General features: G+C 44.5%; 1 protein-coding gene across 3 annotated transcripts; it reads left to right on the top strand.

Moving 5' to 3' along the window:
* The first annotated feature begins 8,464 nt into the window (after positions 1–8,464).
* On the top strand, positions 8,465–20,838 carry NQO1 (NAD(P)H quinone dehydrogenase 1). 3 transcript variants are annotated; one of them, XM_059382152.1, is made up of 7 exons: positions 8,836–9,050; positions 14,562–14,681; positions 15,808–15,972; positions 16,083–16,213; positions 18,094–18,207; positions 18,904–19,005; positions 19,930–20,838. In XM_059382152.1, the coding sequence occupies exons 2-7, from the start codon at positions 14,678–14,680 to the stop codon at positions 20,233–20,235; spliced, it is 822 nt and encodes a 273-aa protein (XP_059238135.1). In that variant the 5' UTR covers positions 8,836–9,050; positions 14,562–14,677; the 3' UTR covers positions 20,236–20,838. The 3 variants fall into 3 exon arrangements, with proteins under 3 accessions (XP_059238134.1, XP_059238135.1, XP_059238136.1); XM_059382153.1 differs by having other exon boundaries at positions 8,839–8,927; XM_059382151.1 differs by lacking the exon at positions 14,562–14,681 and having other exon boundaries at positions 8,465–8,927.
* The last annotated feature ends 1,858 nt before the right edge of the window (positions 20,839–22,696 follow it).

Below are 22,696 nucleotides of genomic sequence, written 5' to 3'. Positions count from 1 at the left end.
ATATTACAATATAAAAAACTTACCTTCCATTTATCCTTTGTTAGCAAACTATTAGAAATGTAATCTGGGGGGGGGGTGAGGACAGTAAACCAAAGAGAATACATGGACTCCAGCATAAGAGAGAAGCCCTCAGAAAGATACCTCTGCAGCAAACCTCAGAGAGCGATCAGCCTGGACTGAAACAGAGGACTTCCAGAACTATTCCCAGAAGAATAGAAGGGGTATAACTGATGAGTTTGACTAAGTGAAAATTAGCATTCATGGTGTGTTTATCTTTGTTTTACACATTTTTTTAAAAAATAATTTATTTATTTGACACAGAGAGCAAGCACAAGAGAGTATAGGCAGTGGGAACAGTAGAGGGAGAAGCAGGTTCCCAGCTGAGCAGGGAACCCAATGCAGGCTCAAACCTAGGACCCTGAGATCATCCCCCAAGCCACTGGAGGGAGGGCAGGGGTGGGCAGGGAACAGAGGGACAGTGTAAACAGAGTCCTCACTGAGCAGAGAGCCAGACACGGGGCTACACAGGGCTACACTGGGCTCAATCCCATGACCCTGAGATCCCAGCTGAGCCACCCAGGGACCCCAAGATTTTAAAGGAATCTCTATACTCAATGTGGGGCTCAGCTCACAATCTCAAGATCAAGAGTTCCGCTCTCCACCAACCGAGTCAGCCAGGCACCACTGTTTTTCACAATTTCTTTCTTTCTTTCTTTTCTTTTTTTTTTTTTTAAAGATTTTATTTATTTATTTGACAGAGAGATACACAGCGAGAGAGGGAACACAAGCAGGGGGCGTGGGAGAGGGAGAAGCAGAATCCCCACCAAGCAAGGAGCTCGATTCCAGGACCATAGGATCATGACCTGAGCTGAAGGCAGATGCTTAACAACTGAGCCACTCAGGCTCCCCTGTTTTTTCACAATTTCAATGGAAGGTTTAGGAAAAGTAGAGTGTTTATGGTGTAGAAAACCAATGAGGAAAAGAGGCAATTGTTAACTCTAGGTAAACAAGAAATTGAAGAAAGAAAATGATCATAATTCACTATTTGACTCATTACCATAATAGTAAACCCTAAACACTGATTTGGCCAATTTTTTTATATTGCTATATTGGGAGAATAGAAGGAGGAAAGATGGTGGGCAGTATCAAAGTTCTAGTCCCTGCCTTTCATAATATCAAGCCAATAGATAAGGTCTTAAAATAATTCACCATAGGGCGCGTGGCTATTATGTGTCTGTCAACAGATGAGTGGATAAAGGAGACATTCACATACACAGCTGGGCATTATGCAGACATGAGAAAGGAGATCCCACCATTTTTGACAAGATGGGTGGACCCTGAAGGCATTACTCTAGGGAAAGTAAATCCAAGAGAGAAGAACAAATACCATGTGATATCACTCATGTGTGGAATCTAAAAAATACTGAGCTTACAAAAACCAGAGTAGAATGGTGGTTCTCAGCTGGGGGTGGGGAGTTGGGGAGACATTTAAGGGTACAAACTTATCACTAGAAGTTCCTTCTAGAGCTCTAAGGGCAACGTGGTGACTAAAGTCAACAATACTATATGACAAACTTCCAGGTTACCAAGATACTAAATCTTAACTGGTTTTCAACACAAAAAGGAAGAGATAAGTATATGACTTGAAAAGGGTGTTAGCTAATATTGTAGCAATCATATTGCAATACAAAAATGTATCAAACCGGGGCTCCTGAGTGGCTCAGTGGGTTAAAGCCTCTGCCTTCAGCTCAGGTCATGATCCCAGAGTCCTGGGATGGAGCCCTGCATTGGGCTCTCTGTTCAGCGGGGAGCCTGCTTCCCCTTCTCTCTGTCTCTGCCTGCCTCTCTACCTACTTGTGATCTCTCTCTCTCTAATAAATAAATAGGTAAAATTTTAAAAAAATGTATCAAACCAACACTGGCACACCATAAACTGACACAATGTTATATGTCAATTATATCTCAATTAAAAAAAACAACAACAACAATTTGGGCACCTGTTTGGCTCAATCCCTAGAGCAGATGACTCTTGATCTCTGGGTCATGAGTTTAAGCCCCATGTTGGGTGCAGAGCTTACTTAAAAAAGAAAAAAAAAAGTAAAAAGGATGAAAGGAAACAATATGTATGAAAACTAGATAAAGAAATAAAATGACTGTTCCAGAATAAGAAAAAGTGGGAATAAAACAATAAAACATAGGACAAAATTTGAATGGCGATAAAAAACAAAAACAGGATTTGGGGCGCCTGGGTGGCTCAGTGGGTTAAGGCCTCTACCTTCTGCTGGGGTCACGATCCCAGGGTCTGGGGATTGAGCCCCGCATCCGGCTCTCTGTTCAGCAGGGAGCCTACTTTCCCCTCTCTCTCTGCCTGCCTTTCTGCCTACTTGTGATCTCTGTCTGTAAATAAATAAATGAATCTTAAAAAAAAAAAACAAACAAAAAAAAAAAACCAGGATTTGTGCAAAAAGTATGTTGGGAAAGGAAGTCTATGTTTGGTTCAGCTAGCTAAGATTGGAAGGGATTTAAGGGCATTTGGGACTTTTTAAAATGAGATTGATTGATTTTCTTTATTTGAGAGAGAGAGACAGAGAGGGAGAACACAGGAGCAGGGGGAGGGGCAGAGGGAGAAGCAGACTCCCTGTTGATCAGGGAACCTGACCTGGAACTTGATCCCAGGACTCTAGGATCATGAGCTGAACCAAAGGCCCACCCTGAACTGATTGAGCCACCTAGGTGCCCCCTTTAACGAGTTTTCATATGGAAAATACACTGGTACAAAATTAGATTTAGTTTTCTTACTCTTAAAAGGACAGGTTTTCTTAGATTTCTGGTCTGCTTTTTATATGTGATTGTAAAAGTTTCCTTATCATTTAGGTAATTTGCCTGGACAGCTAAGATTTTGGGTCTTCTCACAACAAAGTAAACATCTGTACTTGCCTTTAACATATATTGTCACTTTGGTTAAGTAGGCAATTCCCCATTATTTCCTAGTATTTATTTATTTAATAGAGAGCAAGTGCAAGCCAGGGAAGAGTGGAAAAAAAAAAAAAATCCCAAGGAGGCTCCATGATCATTGCAGAGCCTGACATAGGGCTCAATCTTAGGGACCTTGAGATCACGACCTGAGCTGACATCAAGAGTTAGACACTTAACTGACTGAGCCACCCAGGTGCCCCTGATCTATATCCTATCTAATCAAATGTACAAACCACTTGACATTTTCTTCAAATAAAATTCTAAATGGGATCTTTTGACCTCAAACTAACTTTGAGGTTTAACCAGATGTTCCCTGGGAAAGCTAAAGGATTTCTCTCTCACCTACAAAGATGTTAAAATAATAACATTTCTTTGGTATATTAAATTACCCAGCAAGCATTATCAAATAAGAAGTGAGGCTAATTCTTCTTAGGTGATATTTGTATGGATGCCTATTAAGATAGGGGTTATAGAAATTATACAAAATTCCTACAAACCTGATATGTCCTAGAACAATGTTATCATTCCAGTTATGATCTTAAAATACTGTGTATCACAGAAATAACCAAATGTCCTTGTCAATTCTATTATAATGAATTCTCATCAGATGCTTAACCATAGACATTGAATTAATTAATTAATTTGAAGGAGAAAGACACGAGAGAGGGAACAGAGCAGAGGGAGTGAGAGAGGGAGAAGCAAGCTTCCCGCTGAGCAGGGAGCCCGATGCAGGGCTTGATCCCTGCATGATGATCATGACCTGAGCCAAAGGCAGATGCTTAACAACGGAGCCACCCGGGCGCCCCAACCATGGACATTTTAAAATCTTTTGTCATTTACAGACAGTTCCTGTTTTACTCTGATGCTTTTGCAAAATGAAGATTCACGGGATGGACCCTACCAAGTACTCTTGACCACTGACCCTGGTGCCCAATTACAAAGTGTCAAACCTGGGGACACACATCTCACAGCTAAAGAAGGTGCTACTTGGTACCGGGCCCTGTGCAAAAGACAGAGACCTCAAAAAAAAAAAAAAAAAAAAAAAAAAAAAAACTAACAGGAAAAAGACAAGTAACTAATGTTGCTCTGACCTTGTTTCCATTCCTCCTTCCCTCTATGACCATCTTTTTCCTAATTGTTACACCATGAAGGTCTTAATGATTCTTGCTCACCTTTTGCCTTGCTCTGGCCTGGAAAGATGCTGTCATTGCTCACTTAGCTTAGGCCACTGCAAGCTGTGTGTGGGGTGGGGCAGCAGGGGAGTGGGTAATGCAACCTTTAAGTAACTGTTATATTTGCCACCAAACTGGTGATCTGGGATACCTGCTTCCTTGATTCCTAATGCCTTGGTTTCTCTGAAACAAACAGCCACTTTCTATCATGTTAGGCTCCCTAATCCTGAGGGTCCCTTTCCTGGACTCTTTTTTTTTTTTTTTTTTTAGATTTTATTTATTTATTTGTCAGAAGAGAGGAGCGAGAGTGAGCACAGGCAGACAGAGTGGCAGGCAGAGGCAGAGGGAGAAGCAGGTTCCCCACCAAGCAAGGAGCCCGATCGGGACTCGATCCCAGGACGCTGGGATCATGACCCGAGCCGAAGGCAGCTGCTCAACCAACTGAGCCACCCAGGCGTCCCCCTTTCCTGGACTCTTGTTAACGACCCCAAACCAGGGAAACTCATGTCTCTGTTCAAAGAAGGAGACACAAGGCAAGGGTAACCAGAATAAACCACCTGTGCAGTCTGCAGACCCTTCAGTTTTACTGTCACCTTTCCAGTCCCTAGTCACAGATTCAAATGGGAATTACCGAGAGTCACTCATTATTCAAAATTCATGTCCTGTGGCAGATCCCTACTGTCCTGTCCTGGTTAAGGTAAGTGCCAGTGAGGCTATGATCAGGCACCTCTCCCTAACTCTTGAAGACATTGTAGAATCTGCTGCTAAAGCGTTAGCTGCCCTATAGAAATCCTTAATCTCTCCAGCCAACACCGTTCCTGGTAAGAGGAGAGCCCCTGATGATCTTTTAGCTGAGCAAGAGGTTTTTGTGCAGTGGCCAGCACCACATGCTGCACTCAGGTGGACACTTGGAAGTTGAGACTCGGCTGCACAAGATCACTGAAATAAGTCAGTTGGCTTTTAAAAGTGCCCGTTCAACTGGGGTCTGTCTTTGACCTATTTGATTCTGATTGGCTTAGGTCTTGGGGACCATGGCTGTCATGTGTACTCCAGACATTGGGCATTATCTTGCTTATAATAACCATAGCCTCCTCAGTGTGCTATATTCTCTCAAAAGTTTTAAAAGCATATTTTCTGCCCTCCACCACCAAGCAAATGATCTCAGTAAAGAATCCAAGAGAAGGGGCACCTGTGTGGCTCAGTGGGTTAAGTCTCTGCCTTTGGTTCAGGTTATGCTCTGAGGGTCCTGGGATTGAGCCCTGCATCAGGCTCTCTGCTCAGCAGGGAGCCTGCTTCCCCCTTTCTCTCTGCCTGCCTCTCTGCCTACTTGTGATCTCTGTCTGTTGGATGAATAAATAAAATCTTAAAAAAAAAAAAAAGAATTCAAGAGAATAACTGATTTAAAGAATGTGAACCCAATGTTGTGTGACCTGTGAATTACACATAATCAACGAAGTTTTCCAGAGAGTAACTGGCAATAGGACTAAAGCCTTGCATTTTAAAAAAAAATATTCTATTTATTTATTAGAGAGAGAGAGAGAGGGCTCACAAGAGAGAGTGAGTGAGCATGAGCTGGGGGGGGGGGGCGGCAAGGGGCAGAAGGCGAGGGGGCAGAAGGCTGAGTAGGGAGCCCCAGCAGGACTTGATCCTAAGAGATTATGACCTGAGCCAGAGGCAGACACTTAACTGACTGAGGTACCCCTAAAACCTTGCATTTTTAAATCAGATCTCTTAGGCTGAGGGTCTAACTGAAGGGGGCAATTGCTAAAGCAAGACAACAGATCCAAAATGGAGTCACTTACACTTAGCCCTATGTTACTGAACAGACTTGCGGTTTCAGCTCACCCTGACCTAGAATCTTAAATAAATCAGTCAGGAATGGCCTGATCAGTACTAGTTAGGTAATCTACCTGATAGACCCTTCCACCACCTTTTCTCTAGGCTCAACATGGCTTGGCACTGCTACTAATCTTTAATATATATATATATATATATATATATATATGCATGCACCCACTCAAGGAAAGTAACCTCAAAAGAAACCAATCCACTTTTCACAAAGTGTAACTTCCTTGTCCCCCCTCTTTTCTGCCTATAGAAGTCTTTCATTTGTACAGCTCCTCAGACCCCCATTCTACCTGCTAGACTGGATGCTGCCTGGTTCATGAATCATTAAATAAAGCCTCTTCCAAACGTACTGTTGAATTTTTTTTTAATTTTAATTTTTTTTCAAAGATTTTATTTATTTATTTGACAGAGAGTGAGGACAAGTAGGGGGAACAGCAGGCAGAGGGAGAGAGAGAAGCATGTTTCCCGCTGAGCAGGGAGCCCAATGTAGGTCTTAATTCCAGGACCCTGGGATCATGACCATGACCAAAGGCAGACTCTTAATGACTAAGCCACCCAGGTGCCCCTTAATTTTATTTTTTAACAGAATAAAGAATGAATTGGTATTAAGTGAATGTTCATTTTTCTCTAGGCTCATCATGGCTTGGCACTGCTACTAATCTTTAACATATATATATATATATATATATATATTTTTTAAGATTTTGTTTATTTATTTATTTGACAGAGAGAGCACACACATGCAGGGAGAGAAGCAAAGGGAGAGGGAGAAGCAGGCTCTCTACTGAGCAAGGAGCCCAATGTGGGGCTCGATCCCAGGACTCTGGGATCATGACCCAAGCCCAAGGCAGAGGCTTAACTACTGACCCACCCAGGCGCCCCTAACATTTTTTTATTTTGTCTATGATCACTTTCTTTTCTGCAAAATAATTTTCAAAAACATTGTGTTAAAGAGTTATTATTTATCAGGGTGTCTGGCTGGCCCACTCGGTGGAGTGTGTAACTCTCAATCCCCATATTGGGTATGCAGATTACTTAAAAAATAAAACCTTAAAAAAGGAAAAAAACAGACTTAAAAGATAGTTATTTGTCTTGATTATCGAGTTTTTTAGCACACCCTTAAATTTTACAAACCCTACCCTAAGGATGTACTTTTCATTTCTAATTTTTCTGATGGTTACACTTTATTTTTTTATTATTTTTTAAAAGATTTTTATTTATTTGACAGAGAGAGATCACAAGTAGCCAGAGAGGCAGGCAGAGACAGTGGGAAGCAGGCCCCCTGCTGAGCAGAGAGCCTGATACAGGACTCTATTCCAGGACCCTAAGATCATGACCAGAGCTGAAGGCAGAGGCTTAACCCACTGAGTCCCCCAGGCACCCCTGATTGTTACACTTTAAAGTCCTATTTCTTTTTCCTTCCCCTTTGGTAGTACAGGCATTCCTCGGAGATATTGCAGGTTTGGTTGCAGACAACCGCAATAAATTAAATCGCATCAGTTTTTTGGTTTCCTAGTGTGTATAACAATTATGTTTACCCCACACTTACTCTAGTAAGTGTACAATAGCATTATGTCTAACAATGTGCATACCTTAATTTAAAAATCCTTCATTATGTGTGTGTTTTAAGATTTTATTTACTTATTTGAGAGAGAGAGCCAGGGAGCAAAAGCAGGGTAAGGGCAGAGGGAGAAGTAGGCTCTCTGCTGAGCAAGTGGCCAGAAGCACAGCTTGATCTCCAGTCTCCAGGATCACCACCTGAGTGAAGGCAGGCATTTAACAGACTGCGCCACTGGGGGTGAGGGGGGTGGGGGGGGTGATATAATTCATTGTTAAAAAATGCTAATCATCTGAGCTTTCAGGGAGTTATCATCACTGATCACAGATCAACACACCAAATATAATGAAAAGATTTGAAATATTGCCAAGAATTACCAAAATGTGTCACAGAAACAAAATGAGTAAATGCCGGTGGACAAAGGGTGTCCTCAGATTTGTTCCATGCGAGGTTGCCACAAACATTCAATTCATTAAAAAAAAAAAAAGCAGACTAAAACAAGCACAATAAAACCTGTAGGATTAAGACTAACTTTCACTTGGTAAGGCTTGAGAATTTTTTTCTGTGCTCTGTTCAGCTTCTCCAGGTAGGGCTGTGTGTAAATTCACTCCACCTTCATTTGTCTTGGCTGTTCTTAAATGTTTCCCTGTTACTGCTCTCACCCCCGGGATGAGCTCCTGGGGCACAAAACCAAACCAATCCCGTATTCTGAGGAGCAGGGGTTGGCACCAAGGGAAATGCATCTTCCTGGACCCCGGAGGGCAGAATCTGAACCTAGCCAAGGAAGAAACAAATTCCCTTTCCCAGGAACAGGTATCCCAAGCTACCTCAGGCATCAAAATCGAAGTCCAGAGTCACAGTGACTCAGCGAACTTGAGGCTTAAGAACCACAACACGGTACACCCTCCTCCCTGTCTGCCCCATTCCGTGTGGAGGCGCTTTCCCGAGGCTGGGAGAGGCACAGGGCGCGCCGGGACTCCACCAGACACTGGCACTCTGGTGTCCCCAAATGGTTTCTGGACAGAGTCCAGATGGGCATACCTCCCACCTGCACCCGTACTCTTTACCCGCGCCCTCCCGCCCCACTCCTTCCACGTCGGGGGTCCCCACTCCCGCCCCCAGACTCCCCTTTCTTCCCAGAACCGCAGCCCAGGCGCGCCCCGCCCTGCGCCCCAGAGTCCCAGAGGCCGGCTCCGCCCTGGTGGGCCCCAGTCCAGTGGGCCCGGCGCGAGGAGCTATAAAGTGGCGGGCGCTCTGCACGGGGCACCCCGGAGCCCCAGCTTCTGCTTGCAGACCTGGTCCCCCATACCCGCGCCACGACTTTGCCACGGCCAGCAGCGCTGCCAATCAAGGCACCACGGGAGCCCTTGCTGGTGAGTGCCTCGCCACGCTGCGGAGAACAGGGGCCCCTGGTCCACGTTTGCTTCCGGGAGCCCCGAGGGGTTTGGAAAGCAAAGGCATTAGGATCCTGGGATAAGCCCTCACCAGACACGGAGGTAAGGGGAACTCCTGTTTCGACCCCATTCGCACAAACTGGGGTGGGCGTTTGAAAGAGACTTGACCTCGAAGCAAAAAAAAAAAAAAAAAAAAGCCTTCCAGAACACGTTGAAACCGGTCGTCCGGGGCAAATTTGGCCCCTTGGCACACCTTGTTTGGCCTTACATAACTGAAAACATTTTGGTATAAGTTGCTACTATCCACAGTAAATATCGTTGATTTCATTTAAAAAGTGAATTCTCTGATTCTGGAGGAAAATTAAAAGATCCAGTGATGGCTGGAGCTGGGGAAGTTGTTCCCTTTAGTTGGATAGAGACCAGCCCCAGGCTGTCTGGCTAGGGGACAGTTTTGATTGTGACCGTTGGGAGTGACAGAGCCTCTCCTCTCCACCATCTACCCGAGGGAGACCTTATGGGTCACCCCAACTTTACCTGATGCAGACCTGGCCTCAGAGACACCCCAGCAGCAAGGAAGACCTGCAGGCAGAGGGTGCTCTTTTCCCAGAAAGCCTCATTCCCAGATGGGATAGTGCTACCATTTAGGAAGCGATCTCCTCGACTGCAACAGAACTCCACCTTGCAATTTTCTTCCCTCTGAACCTCGTTCTGTTTTCTGAAAACACACATGCAGAGAGTCTCATCTTGCCAAAAGCAAGTGAGGGGATGGACTTAATGTTGCGGTTGACAAACTAGGGTTAGAATCTCTGTGAAAAGGGCCGAGCCAGAGATTGGAAGCCCACCCAGAGTTTCTAGAAACCTAGGGAAGCGTCTGGGAGGGACTGCTTTGCAGCTGACAAGGCTTCCTGCATGCATTTACTTCATTCAAAGCTGTCCTCAGGGCACCAGCACTCCCTCCTCTAATACAGGACAAGAGCCAGTTCCTGATTTTCCCGTCTTACAGAATATTCTGTGTATCCAGAGCGTTTGCTACACCACGCAGTGCCTCTGATTGGCATGTACGTGTTCCTCCAGGAACCCAAGGAGCCCAGGAGGCAGAAACAGCATGCACGAACCTGATTAGAGGGCCTGTCCTTATTCTATTGCTTATTCTTCTGCCAGAATGATCCAGTGGGTAATGTTCTCTTTTACTGCTAAAGATATCTGGATGTGCTTTACATTAAAACAAAGTGCCATGACCTCTTTTCTTTCTCTTCCAGCTTTATCTTCTTCGGTCGTTTAAGTTCTATGTTGGTCTTGAATGAACGTGCCCCTTGACAGAGTACCATGCAGTCAGGAATGTTCGAGAAAACTTGGTTCTGGATTGGCCTGAGTTTTAAGGCAGAGAATTGTAGGAACGTGGTAGCCTCAGAAGAGGACAGAGGCCAAGTCCCCCGAAACAGTCGGGAGGCTTTGGCCATACACCAGAATGTATGCTCTATGGAAATATTGTGTGTTTTTGCATACTGGTGTATCCCAAATGCCTAAAGCAGTGCCCAGTGGGTAGGAGGTACTCACTCAAGCCTGGTGGAGAGGCTGAGAGGATGCGTTAGAACATGAGCATTGCACAGGGAGAGATAAAGTTGGCTCGGGTGGATAGAGAACGCAAAAGCCGGTGGGGAAGGAACGAGGGATTTGAGAACACAGAAAAGGACAGAAACAGGGAGCGTATTTCAAACAGGGACTGAAACCTGAAGAGAGTTGCATTAACAAGGACAGGCTCAGCCGTGGGATAAGCAGTGGCTTCTGTTAGGTCAGTGGGGTGCCTGGCAAACAGACATGAACGTTAAATTAGAAAGCCCCATTTGTCTTTCAAACCTCTCCGGCAACTGGCGGCTCCTCTGAAGCCTTTCCTCATCGGCCAGCCCTGAAGTGAACGGTTTTCCTCAGGAATTTTGTCCCTGGTCTCCCCTGTCAGGCTAACGCCGTTAGTTTTCTGTGTGTCTTTCTTAGTTCCCTTGTCAGGGTAAATCCTGAGAAAATCAAGCTTGTCATACAGCTAGTTAAGTGGCAGGAAGGACCACTGGGCCCTTCAAGTCCAAAGACCGCAGGTTTGACCGCAGGACTGGCAACGAGTGACTTGGTGTTACGACGTGGGGTAGTGATTCTCCTGTTTACCTTTTCCCTCTGGCGAAGCAGCACAACTACTCCGTGGACTGCAAATCAGTGTTGTGCGTGCAGCACCTTTTACAATTTGCCTACTGCGTTGTTTTCAGGAATCCATATATTCCAGATACTGAACTTTGTTGGTTCTATTTCTCGCAAATATGTCCTTCCTGTTTGTGTCTTGTCTCTCGCATTGCTTGTATTTGAAGGTATCAGGCGTCCTGTAGCTCGTAGCTGATGAGCTACTCATCAGCGAAAAGGGTAGGTAGCCTGATTTTCTCATTTTACATGAAGTACCTTTATATTTTACTACTTAGGAAATGCTTGTTGATACGGACACTGATAAGAAGTTAATGGGGCGCCTGGGTGGCTCAGTGGGTTAGGCCTCTGCTTTTCGCTTGGGTCATGATCTCAGGGTCCTGGGATCGAGCCCCGCACTGGGCTCTCTACTCAGCAGGGAGCCTGCTTCCTCCTCTCTCTCTCTCTCTCTCTCTCTCTGCCCGCCTCTCTGCCTACTCGTGATCTCTGTCAACTGAATAAATAAAATCTTAAAAAAAAGAAAAGTTAAAAAAATATTTATATATAGGTAGAAAGCCAAGAGAATAAAAAACTGACAAAGCAGTATTCAGTAAACACTGATGTAACTAATGCAAAGTTCAGTCACAGAGAAAATGCTCGTGGGAACTTAAGGTACTCACATTTCTCCTGAGAATGGGAAGTCGTGGAGTTTGATAAAAAAAAAAAAAAAAAAAAAAAAGAGAGAGAGAGGCTGGGGGTAGGAGCTTGTTGAGGCAGCCCCAGGAGCTCTCTTCCCTTTTCCCCCCAGGGCCATCCAAAGCAGATAAACCACTTTCATAGCATGTAAATGCCTTATCAAACTTCCATTCTGCCACCTCAGAGTTTACGGCGTCTGGAAACGCCGCGAGCAAGCCTGGCGACGCTGCTCTCGCGAGGGTGGGGGGCGGGAAGCTGACGCGGGCCTGCACTGAGCCCGAAGCGCCTGCGCCCACTGGAGCTCCGCCCGTGGGCACAACTGTTGCGAGCAGTGAGAAACCAGGTAGGAGTCCCAGTGACTAGGAGCGGCGGCGGTGGTGGGCTCCTCCATTCTCTTCCGTTCTCTGGCCCTTCCCCTCGCTGCTGCCTGCATGCGGTTGTGTAGATTTCTCTCTCTCTCCATATATATATGGAGTGTGTGTGTGTCCGTCCGTCCGTCCGTCCGTCCAGTTTCAGGGGCGCCTGCGTGGCTTAGTCAGTGAAGCATCTGCCTTCAGCTCAGGTTCATGCCACAGTCCTGGGATCGAGTCCCATGTCGGGCTCCCTCTGCCTCTCCTGAATCACTCGTTCTCTCAGTCTCTCTCTTGCTCTCAGGCGCGCTCTCTCTCTCAAATAAATAATAATACTCCAGTTTTACCCCTCACTATGCTAACTTTCTTGACTTGTTTGTGCCTCAGTGTTCCCATCTATGATATGAGGATACTCACTGTAGCTATCTCAGCATTGCCAGGACGTCTGCAAAAGAATGCAAAGCACTCCAAGCAGTGCCTAGCACAGAGTAAGCATCCATTAATGGTATTCTTGCAGAGAAAGGCAAAAAGTATTTCCCTTGTACGTGGAATCTAAAAACCCAAATAATGAACAAACAAACAAGAAGACATATGCCCATAAATACAAACAAACAAACAAACAAAGGGACTTTGCCAGAGGGGAGTGGGATGGGCAGAAGGACAAAATGGGTGAAGGGGAGTGGGAGGCATGGGCTTCCAGTTATGGAATGAATAAGTCGGGGTGGGGGGCAGTGGCGGGGGGAGTGAAAGGTACAGCACAGGGAATATAATCAGTGGTGATATAACAGTGTGGTGGGGTATGACAGGAGGGAGCTACGTTTGGGGTGAGCCCAGCCTAATGTACAGACATGCAGAATCACTGTGGTGTTCATCTGAAATGAAAGTAACGTTGTGTGTCAAATATACTTCAGTTAAAATAAAAAAGAAAAAGGGGCACCTGGCTGGCTCAGTTGGAGGAGCTTGGGCTTCTGGGTGGTGAGTTCAAGCCCCACCTTGGGTATAGAGATGACTGTAAAATAAATAGAACTTTGGGGCGCCTGGGTGGCTCAGTGGGTTAAAGCCTCTGCCTTTGGCTCAGGCCATGATCCCAGAGTCCTGGGATCGAGCCCCGCATCAAACTCTCTGCTCAGTGGGGAGCCTGCTTCCTCCTCTCTCTCTGACTGCCTCTCTGCCTACTTGCCTCTTGCCTCTGTCTGTCAAATAAATAAATAAAATCTTAAAACAAAAAAACAACAACAAAAAACAACAGCTGCCTCTGGCTGGGGTCGTGATCCCGGAATCCTGGGATCAAGCCCCATATCGGGCTCCCTGCTCAGCAAGGAGCCTGCTTCTCTTCAGTGAGGAGCCTGCTTCTCCCTCTCTCTCTCTCTGACCCTCCTTCCCCATTCATACCCTCTCTCTCTCTAATAAATAAAATCCTGAAAAGAAATATAGAACTTAAAATGCTGTTCTTGTAAGACTAGAGCATTCTTGTTCTAACAATTTTATTAATACAGATCCAAGAAAAAAAAGTAAATCATTCCCCTCTGTCTCTATCTCCTTGTCATCTCTTAGCTAAAAAAACTAATTTCCTCTTATACCTATATACTGCATATCTACCCACACATATATGTAGTTTCTTTCTTTGTCTTTTTTTTTTTTTTTTTTTTTTTAAGTAATGTTTATACCCAACATGGGCTTCAAACTCACAACTCCAGGATCTAGAGTTGCAAGCTCCGGCTGAGCCAACCAGATGCCCCTCTTTCTTTGTCTTTTATAAAAATGGGTTCACATTTACTTCATTTTATGAGCTAACAGTATATCATGGATATCTTTTTTCTGGGTGACTATATATAGTTAACTCTTAATTGTTAACAACATACCAGTCTTTGGTCTATATATATTGTAATTTATTCAGATAGTCCCCATAAATAGTTAGGTTGTATCCAATTTTTGCTGATGAAAACACTAAAACAATACACATCCTTGTTCATGTATCCTTATGTCCCAATGCTTTTAGTCTGTAAAACAGATTCCCCAAAATGGAGAACTAGATAAAAAATTTATGTGTTCTTTTTCTTTTTCTTTTTTTTTTTTGAGAGAGAGAGAGTGAACAGAGAGGGAAGGTGGAGAGGGAAAAAGAATCCTAAGCAGACTCCATGCCGACACAGGGGTCGATCTCACAACCCTGAGATTGTGACTTGAGCTGAGATCAAGAGTCAGGCACTTAACCAACTGAGCCACCCAGGTGCTCCAAAGATTTATGTGTCTTTACAATTTTAAAAGATTCAGCCTAATTACTCTCCCCAAAGGTGGATGCAGCTCGTATTCTCACCAGCAACATGCCAGTCTTCCTGCGGTCTTAATAGACCTCAGTATTCCTTGTCTTAAATTGTTTTGCCAATCTTTTTTTTTTTTTTTTAAGATTTTATTTATAAGTAATCTCTACACCCAACGTGGGGCCTGAACTGACAACCCTGAGATCAAGACTTGCACCCTCCACGGACTGAGCCAGCCTGTTGCCACAGCTTTGCCAATCTGATGGGTAAATAATAATATCTCTCTCTCTCTTTTTTTAAGATTTTATTTATTTATTTGACAGAGAGATCACAAGTAGACAGAGGCAGGCAGAGAGGGAGAGGGCAGCAGGCTCCCTGCTCAGCAGAGAGCTGGGTGTGGGTGCGGAGCTCGATCCCAGGACCCTGAGATCATGACCTGAGCTGAAGGCAGAGTCTTAACCCACTGAGCCACCCCGGCGCCCCTAATATCTCATTTTAATGTGCTTTTCCAGAGGGCATTTCCCTAAAGTGCTGGGCAGGGCACTTGCTCATTTGTTTTTTTCATTGGCATTTCTTCCTCCTTGTATACAGCAGTGGCCTTGAGTTATTTTTCTGTTGCATTGTCTTTTTCTGTTTATGGGCATTCTTTGGGATTTTAACCCTTTGTGATAAGAGTTGCAGATACCGTCTAGCTGGTGTCTTTTGACTTTGTTTATGGTGCCTTCTGGTACAAACAAATTTTTAATTTTCATGTGGCTTTACCTGGCAAGCTTTTCCTTCATGGTTTCTGAATCGCTAGTCTTTCTTAAAAATATTCTCTATCTTGAGGTTATACAAATTCTCCCTTTAGAGGTTTACTCTGCCAGGAATTTATTGCTCTATGTTGTGTGTTTGTGGGATACTGGGAAAAAAAAACCCACTCAAAATACGTATTGAATATAATAGATGTACTAAAAAGTGCACAAAATCGAAGTGGCTTGTCACAGACTTGTGTGATCAGCACCCAGATGAAGAAATAAAACATTGCCAGTACCCCCAAAGCTCCTTCTGATCACTACTCCTTGACAAGGGGAACCACTATCCTGACTCCTAACACCTTATATTAGTTTTTGAAGGGGTTAATTCCATCTTTAGTAGGTGACTGCATCACCTACTGCCTAACAAAGTAGACTCTCCCTTTTTTTTCTTTTATTTATTTAGTAACCTCTATGCCCAATGTGGGGCTTAAAATCACAACCCCAAGATCAACAGCCCCCTGCTTTGCCAACAGCTCCAGCCAGGCACCCCTGAAGCTGATTCTTGCCTTGTGGATCCTGGCTTGGCTGCCCTGCAGCTGAAGCTTTGCTTCTTGGTAACTGATTTTCTCCATATGCCTTGTGTGTACCTGAGCAGCCAGAAAAGCACTGATCGTCCTGGCCCACGCAGAGAAGACATCCTTCAACTATGCCATGAAGGAGGCTGCGGTGGAGGCCTTGAAGAGGAAAGGATGGGAGGTCACTGTGTCGGACCTATACGCTATGAACTTCAATCCCGTCATCTCCAGAAAGGACATCACAGGTAGGAGCAGCTCCCTCCTTTCATGAGGTCTCTGTGGCACATCTCAGCTGTGGGTTCTCTGGCCCTGCCTGGGCCCTTTTGGCTCCAACCTGTCTTTTTCCTCGAGGCAGGCACACTGAAGGACCCAGGGAACTTTCAGTATCCTGCCGAATCTGTTCTAGCTTATAAGGAAGGCCGTCTGAGCCCGGATATTGTGGCGGAACAAAAGAAGCTGGAAGCCGCGGACCTTGTGATTTTTCAGGTGTGGTCAGACATCAGAAGAGGTGTCGGGACACTTGAGTTCTTACTGCCCGAGCCTGGTCACCTCGTTAGCTATGTGATCTTAGGAAAGTCAGTTACCCACTTGAGTGCATTCTCTGTAAAGAACGGTGATGATTTCAAAGGTGTGCTATTACACAGATTAATAGACCCGGTGCCCCAGCCATACTCCTCTATGGGAGGAGTGGCTACAGAAATGACACCAGAGCCTGGTGCTTTTCTTCAATTAGGGATTCCTTGTGGGATTTCTCCCAGTTTGCTGTTGTCCCCTTTTCCTGCATCAGCACCCCAAGGGGTCTGCCGAGGGAAGCATGGGAAAGAGACCTCTGGGAGCTTTCCAGCTGAAGGGCCCGCTGCCCTGCTTAATGTGTTCCAGCTGCAGAGTGGGGCCTTTCTTCTCCTGGAAGCTGTCTTCCTGCTAGGCAGTCAGTACTGGACATGCATATGCTTCTTGTTAGGCCTCTCTCTTGAAAATGCCAGACTGGACTCAGTGGCTTTGCTTCTCCTGGTTCTAACCAGCTTTTTAATACTAAACATGGGATGTCTTTGACACTAGAAACAGCACAGGGAGGGTGATGCCAGCTGTGGTTTTTGCAATTATTCAATCAGCTGCAAAGAATCCAAACTTTTAGGTCTTTTATTCCACCCTCAGTCCTGCTGCTATAGATCAAAGCGACGCACCATTAGCCAGTGTCCCCTGGAATGTCTTCTTGGGGGCGTGTTTTCTGCTGCATCATATCCTGGTGCAACCAAAGAAGTGGCAGGAGCAGCTTTCAAGTCTGCATCTCATATTTTAGAATTGGAGTGTATCTTGGGGGTCTTTTAATTTAGCTTCTATCCGACACATAAGTTTAATTTACTATAAGTACAACTGCGCAGGTTGTGCACTGCCAAATAGCAACATCAAAGAGCAATGTATATACACTGCAGATTTTTAGATTATAACATGTTACCAACGGACGAGAGGCAAAGTCTTACAATAGAAGAATCAGCGTACTATGAATGATAGTCTTTCAACATAGAAATAGTGTCCTGAGGAGGAACACTTTAATTCAAACCGAGGTGCCATGTGGGCTAGCCTCTTGCTCACTTTCCTCACTTCTCCATGAACAACCAGAGGAAGAATAAACTCTCAATATCCTGCAAGCCAAACAATTCTATTTTCAGCTCTGACTGTAGAACAAATCTACTTGTCTAAACAACCTACACATTTCTCTTAAAAGCTGCCGGTGGCCCCTCACTGTTGCAGAGTCATAAATATAAGAAGCCTCTAGAGGTTACTCAAGCCCCTCTTTCCACAAGTAGGCACATGAGACAGGGAAAGTAAGGGGCTTATGGGGCAGAGGTTTTACATCATGTCAGTGGCAGAATCAGGGCGAGAACACAATCTCGTGTTCTTTCTGTTTTAAAACCCAACTCCCAGGGTGCCTGGTTGGCTCAGTGGGTTAAAGCCTCTGCCTTCGGCTCTGGTCATGATCCCAGGGTCCTGGGATCGAGCCCCGCATCGGGCTCTCTGCTCGGCAGGGAGCCTGCTTCTCCCTCTCTCTCTGCCTGCCTCTCTGCCTACTTGTGATCTCTGTCAAATAAATAAATAAAAACCTTAAAAAGAAAAACAAACACCCAACCCCCTTTGCCCCTCTCCTGTAGGTCAGTAACTATTCAAGTATCAGAGAAAGATATCAAGTCAAGGAGTGTCAAGTTGACTGACCAAGGACAATAATTTTAATGTGCTAACTCCTCCAGAAGAAATGACAAGGGCCCGACCAAGAAAGGTCGACCAAGAAGTTTGCCTGTGACATCATAGGCAGCAGCTAAGCACCTGAGCCACCTTCTGATCTGACCCCTTTGTCCTCTGTCCCACAGTTCCCACTGCAGTGGTTTGGAGTCCCTGCCATCCTGAAAGGCTGGTTTGAGCGAGTGCTCATAGGGGAATTTGCTTATACATATGCTGCCATGTATGACAAGGGACCTTTCCGGGTAGGTGGATAGTTCTGCTTTCTCTATCAGCTATATTCTGGTTCGACTCTCTTCTGAGGCAGGGTTTTGAACAGATATGAAGAGAGATCCTGGGAGAGATGGATCGGAAAGTTTTTGGAAGTATTTAGACATGACTTTAGGACTTGCTTTAAAATAACCTGGGGAGGTGCCTCTTTAGCACAGTAGGTAGCGCATCAGTCTCATAAAATAGCCCGGGAACCTAAGGGGGAAGGGTTTGAGTTACAGCTAATACTGAGAGTTGAAGCTGGGGGTGGTGGTGTGTATGTGGAAGCATCATTATACTATTTTCTCTACGTATGACATTTTCCATAATAAAAATAAAAAAAGAAAGTCTATCTTCGTTTTTTAGAGACCCAACTACTACACAAGAAATATTTTGAGGCCTCTTGGATTCCATGACTAAATACATGTGTAGCACTGCGGGGAGACAGGTAGAAACAATAGAGTTCTACTTGGGCGCCAGCAATCCACACTGGTTTTGTAGTTCCCCCAATTTGCCACCAGTAGTATGGAGCCCTTGGCTAGCCATGGCTGTAACTCCTGGAGTCCCACTGAGTAGCTCAGTGGAGTCAATGTGCAGCTGGGCGGACTTGGGTGTTCTTTTCCCAGGGGCTCTTTCATTAACTTCCTGTCACCATGGAGCTGTGGAGGGAAACAATGACTTGCCTTTTGCAGAATAAGAAGACCGTGCTTTCCATCACCACTGGTGGCAGCGGCTCCATGTACTCTCTGCAGGGTATCCACGGAGACATGAATATCATTCTCTGGCCAATTCAGGTTACTTTTTTTCAATGAACCTTTGGTGGGGGCTAATTAATTGAGGTTTCTTTGGGGTCCAGATCCTCAAGATCACAGCTGAAAATAGACCTGAGGGGTGAGGAGGAAAGCAATGTAATAATTCAGAACTCCAGGGACAGGGAGCTCCTTTTAGGCCCTGCTTGTCTTCCCAGACCCCCTTATTGCAAGAAAAATTTGAATTTTTCTTCCAAACATTGCTGCCTCCTAACCAAGGGCTCGTGCATGTAATCCCTAGATTCATATAGCCATGTGCCCCTATTCTCTCCAGATGACTGACCTCTCTCTCCAAGCTTCCTGGCTTTCTCCAAGTTGCTGCTACAGCCTCACAAACTCTTAGAAAATTGTAAGAAATGATTTAGTCCAGAGTGAAGTTAGAACAAAAGTGAAAAATGAAGTAGGCTTTTTGTGGTTGGTCACTGGACTATCAAGATAATCTCTTCCAAGGAAGAGGGTTGGAGAGAAGAGCAAACGAGGTGGCCATTTGTAAGAGTGAACCATTAATACTGGAGAATAAATTATAAGAATCATTTGCGGAGGCTCATCTGGTTAAATGGAGAGGCGGAGAAAGGCACATCTGCATGCCTTGGCGAGTCAGCTGCCAAGAAGCTGAAACTCCCTTATGTAATAGAACTTCCGGTATTTTTGGCAGAGGATCCCAGGCTGGCAGGGTTTCAAGGTTTTATTCATTTAAAAAGGAGCTCAGCTGAATAGGCTAACATAGGTAACAGCTAGGAATAGAGCGCAGATGAGAGACAATAACTATGAATTGATTCTCCAGAAGGGCTCAGGTCCCCATATCGAAGTGTCTTAATGGAAAACCTAGATTAACTTTTATTGTTTGTATATGGCACAAACTGTGTAGGGTTTGTTCTGTGACTCGTTTGTGCTTTTGTGTTTCCCCAGAGTGGCACTCTCCATTTCTGTGGCTTCCAAGTCTTGGAACCTCAACTGACCTACAGCATTGGGCACACTCCTATGGATGCCCGAATTCAGATCTTGGAAGGATGGAAGAAACGCCTGGAGAATATCTGGGATGAGACTCCACTGTATTTTGCTCCAAGTAGCCTCTTTGACTTAAACTTCCAGGCAGGATTCTTAATGAAAAAGGAAGTGCAGGATGAGCAGAAAAATGAAACATTCGGCCTTTCTGTGGGCCATCATTTGGGCAAGTCCATCCCAACTGACAACCAGATCAAAGCCAGAAAATGAGACTCACAAGACTTGGTTTCCTTCTAAAATGTAGCAAAATTGAGGTTTCTCATTCAGACTTCCTTGACTTGCTTTAGTCTTTAAGGTGGGTTTCTTTTTCCACAGGGAATGAATCGGGGACAGAATAGACTGTATTAATATATTTTTGGTTAGTTTTCTTTCTGATTCTTATGATTGCTATCTTGGCAAAATCTGATTAGGCTCAAGAGGCCACTTAGGTTATAAAGCAGGGCAAGGAGTAGAAAGATGCCAGACAATAATCTTTATGGTCCTCTACACGATTTAATTCCTCTTATTAGGGATACATTTTTAGGGTCTAATGTGGCAAGGCAAAAATCTAACTCTTCAATGATATATTTTTCTTTTAATCACCTCTCTGTGGCTTATGGCAGAAGGGAATTGCTCAGAGAAAGAAATGACTGAATCTGTCTGACCCAAGGGACTTGTTTAGTAGTTAGTAATTTATGCTTGTTTATGGTATTGGTTTTAATTACTGCACAGTGACTAATATGCCTAATGTTTCACTCATGCTTCAACCTCTGTTGTATGTATACAGTACCTACAGATACCTTCAAGTAAAAGATAATAGAAGTCTCTTTTTTATTTCTGTCTTCTAATTTAATGTCTGCAGAAATAAGCCAACACCTCTATACACTATATCTGCTGCAATGAATGAATTCAGGAAAAGTTACTCCCCATACTTAGCAACAGCCTTCTCCAAATAGTATTTTATTTCTGAGCTATATAACACACTGGAAGGTTTCCCTCTATCATTGCATTGCTAAACTGATGACTTTCCTTTTGTATGCATTTTGGTCCCACAATTTTGGGGATGAAATTGTAATCCTAGAGTTTCATTAACTGAACAATTTTGACATTAATATTCCAACTTCCAATTTCAATTAAAGTCAGGCTCACTGTCAGTATAACTCAAGTAGAATATGACGAAATGCCGCCCTCTTGTGGTGCACTGAAAGAAAACAGGAGAGATTAGGCAAAGCCAGGTTGCCTGAAACTGTGAACAGTTTCCTGGACCTGCCAAGAAAATGAGGGCGGCAGACCAGAGCCTCATGTGCTAGATGCTGACAGGTACTTGGGTATTTCTCCCTATACAATACACACAATGGCATATGGCTAGGTGCTTCAGTTTGAAAAATATTTTCTTGTTACCTTCATCCTCACTGCAATTTTGTGTAAATTTCTGAAAGTTCCCAGTGAAATAAATAAAACCCATTTCTACAAATAGACCTGCTCACTAGTTTCAGTGAAGCTACTGATAAAGGCATACAGGCAAAAGTGGAATCTACTAGGGAGGATGGGATTAGAGCATGCAATAAGAAATTATGGCCCCAGGTGCCTGGCTGGCTAAGTCTGAGATGCAACTCTTGATCTCAGAGTTGTGAGTTCCAACCCTATGTTGGGTGGAGAGCATTCCTTAAAAATAAGATCTTTAAAAACAAACGGCCAGGGGCGCCTGGGTGGCTCAGTGGGTTAAAGCCTCTGCCTTTGGCTCAGGTCATGGTCCCATGGTCCTGGGATCAAGCCCCCCTCATCAGGCTCTCTGCTCAGCAGGGAGCCTGCTTCCTCCTCCTCTCTCTCTCTGCCTGCCTCTCTGCCTACTTGTGATCTCTGTCAAATAAATAAATAAAATCTTAAACAAACAAACAAACAAACAAAAAAACCAAACAGCCAGAAGCCTCTACTACTTGAGAGCTCTCCCAACAGGGCTGTTTCATATTGAATGGTAATGGAACAACCTATTAAGATCCTTGCAGGGAATCTACAGGACATTTAGAGAGATCCAGGTAAGAATGTTATAGAAATCAAGAAAAAAATAGAATTCAGTAAACACATACCTAGGGGCAGCAGTATTTATTGTAATTTGCCTGATTTATTCTGATTTTATCTAGTCACTGGGCTAGGTACTCATCTAGGCACTGGGAGCATAGCAATGAACAAAACCAAGTACCTCATGCTAGGAAGAAAGAGCAGGCTGAGAGAGATGGGATATGAGTTTTGTTTTATAAAGACTTCCTCAATAAGGCTACGTTTGAGCAAAGACCTGATAAAGTGAGAGAGTGAGATGTAGATGCATGAAGGCAGGAGTGAAGGCAGAATGCACATATCTGAGGCAGGAGCATGTCCAGTGTGAGGAAGAAAGAGGACGGACGTTCATGTGACTAAAGCAGAGAAAGGAGGAGTGGCCTAGGTCAGACACATAGCTGGAATCAGCTCACACAGAGCCTTACGAGCTCTGTAAGTATATAAGAATAGAAAGTGGCTGGAGAGTTTTGGGCAGAGCTATAATATGACTCATGTTTAATGCTGGCTGGTAGGGAGGAATCAAGTGTAAGAGTGATGGAAGCATGGCTTGTGCTTATGGGACAGTGTAACAATCTACTTCATAAATGCTTTGAGCAACAGAGGTGTCAAGTAGAAGACGTATTTATAAGGTTCGATA

Source organism: Mustela nigripes, chromosome 17 (genome assembly GCF_022355385.1).
Source record: "Mustela nigripes isolate SB6536 chromosome 17, MUSNIG.SB6536, whole genome shotgun sequence".
Classification (NCBI taxonomy): Eukaryota; Metazoa; Chordata; class Mammalia; order Carnivora; family Mustelidae; genus Mustela; species Mustela nigripes.
The sequence above is the reverse complement of the archived record's forward strand: the minus strand, read 5'-3'. Positions and strand labels throughout refer to the sequence as shown.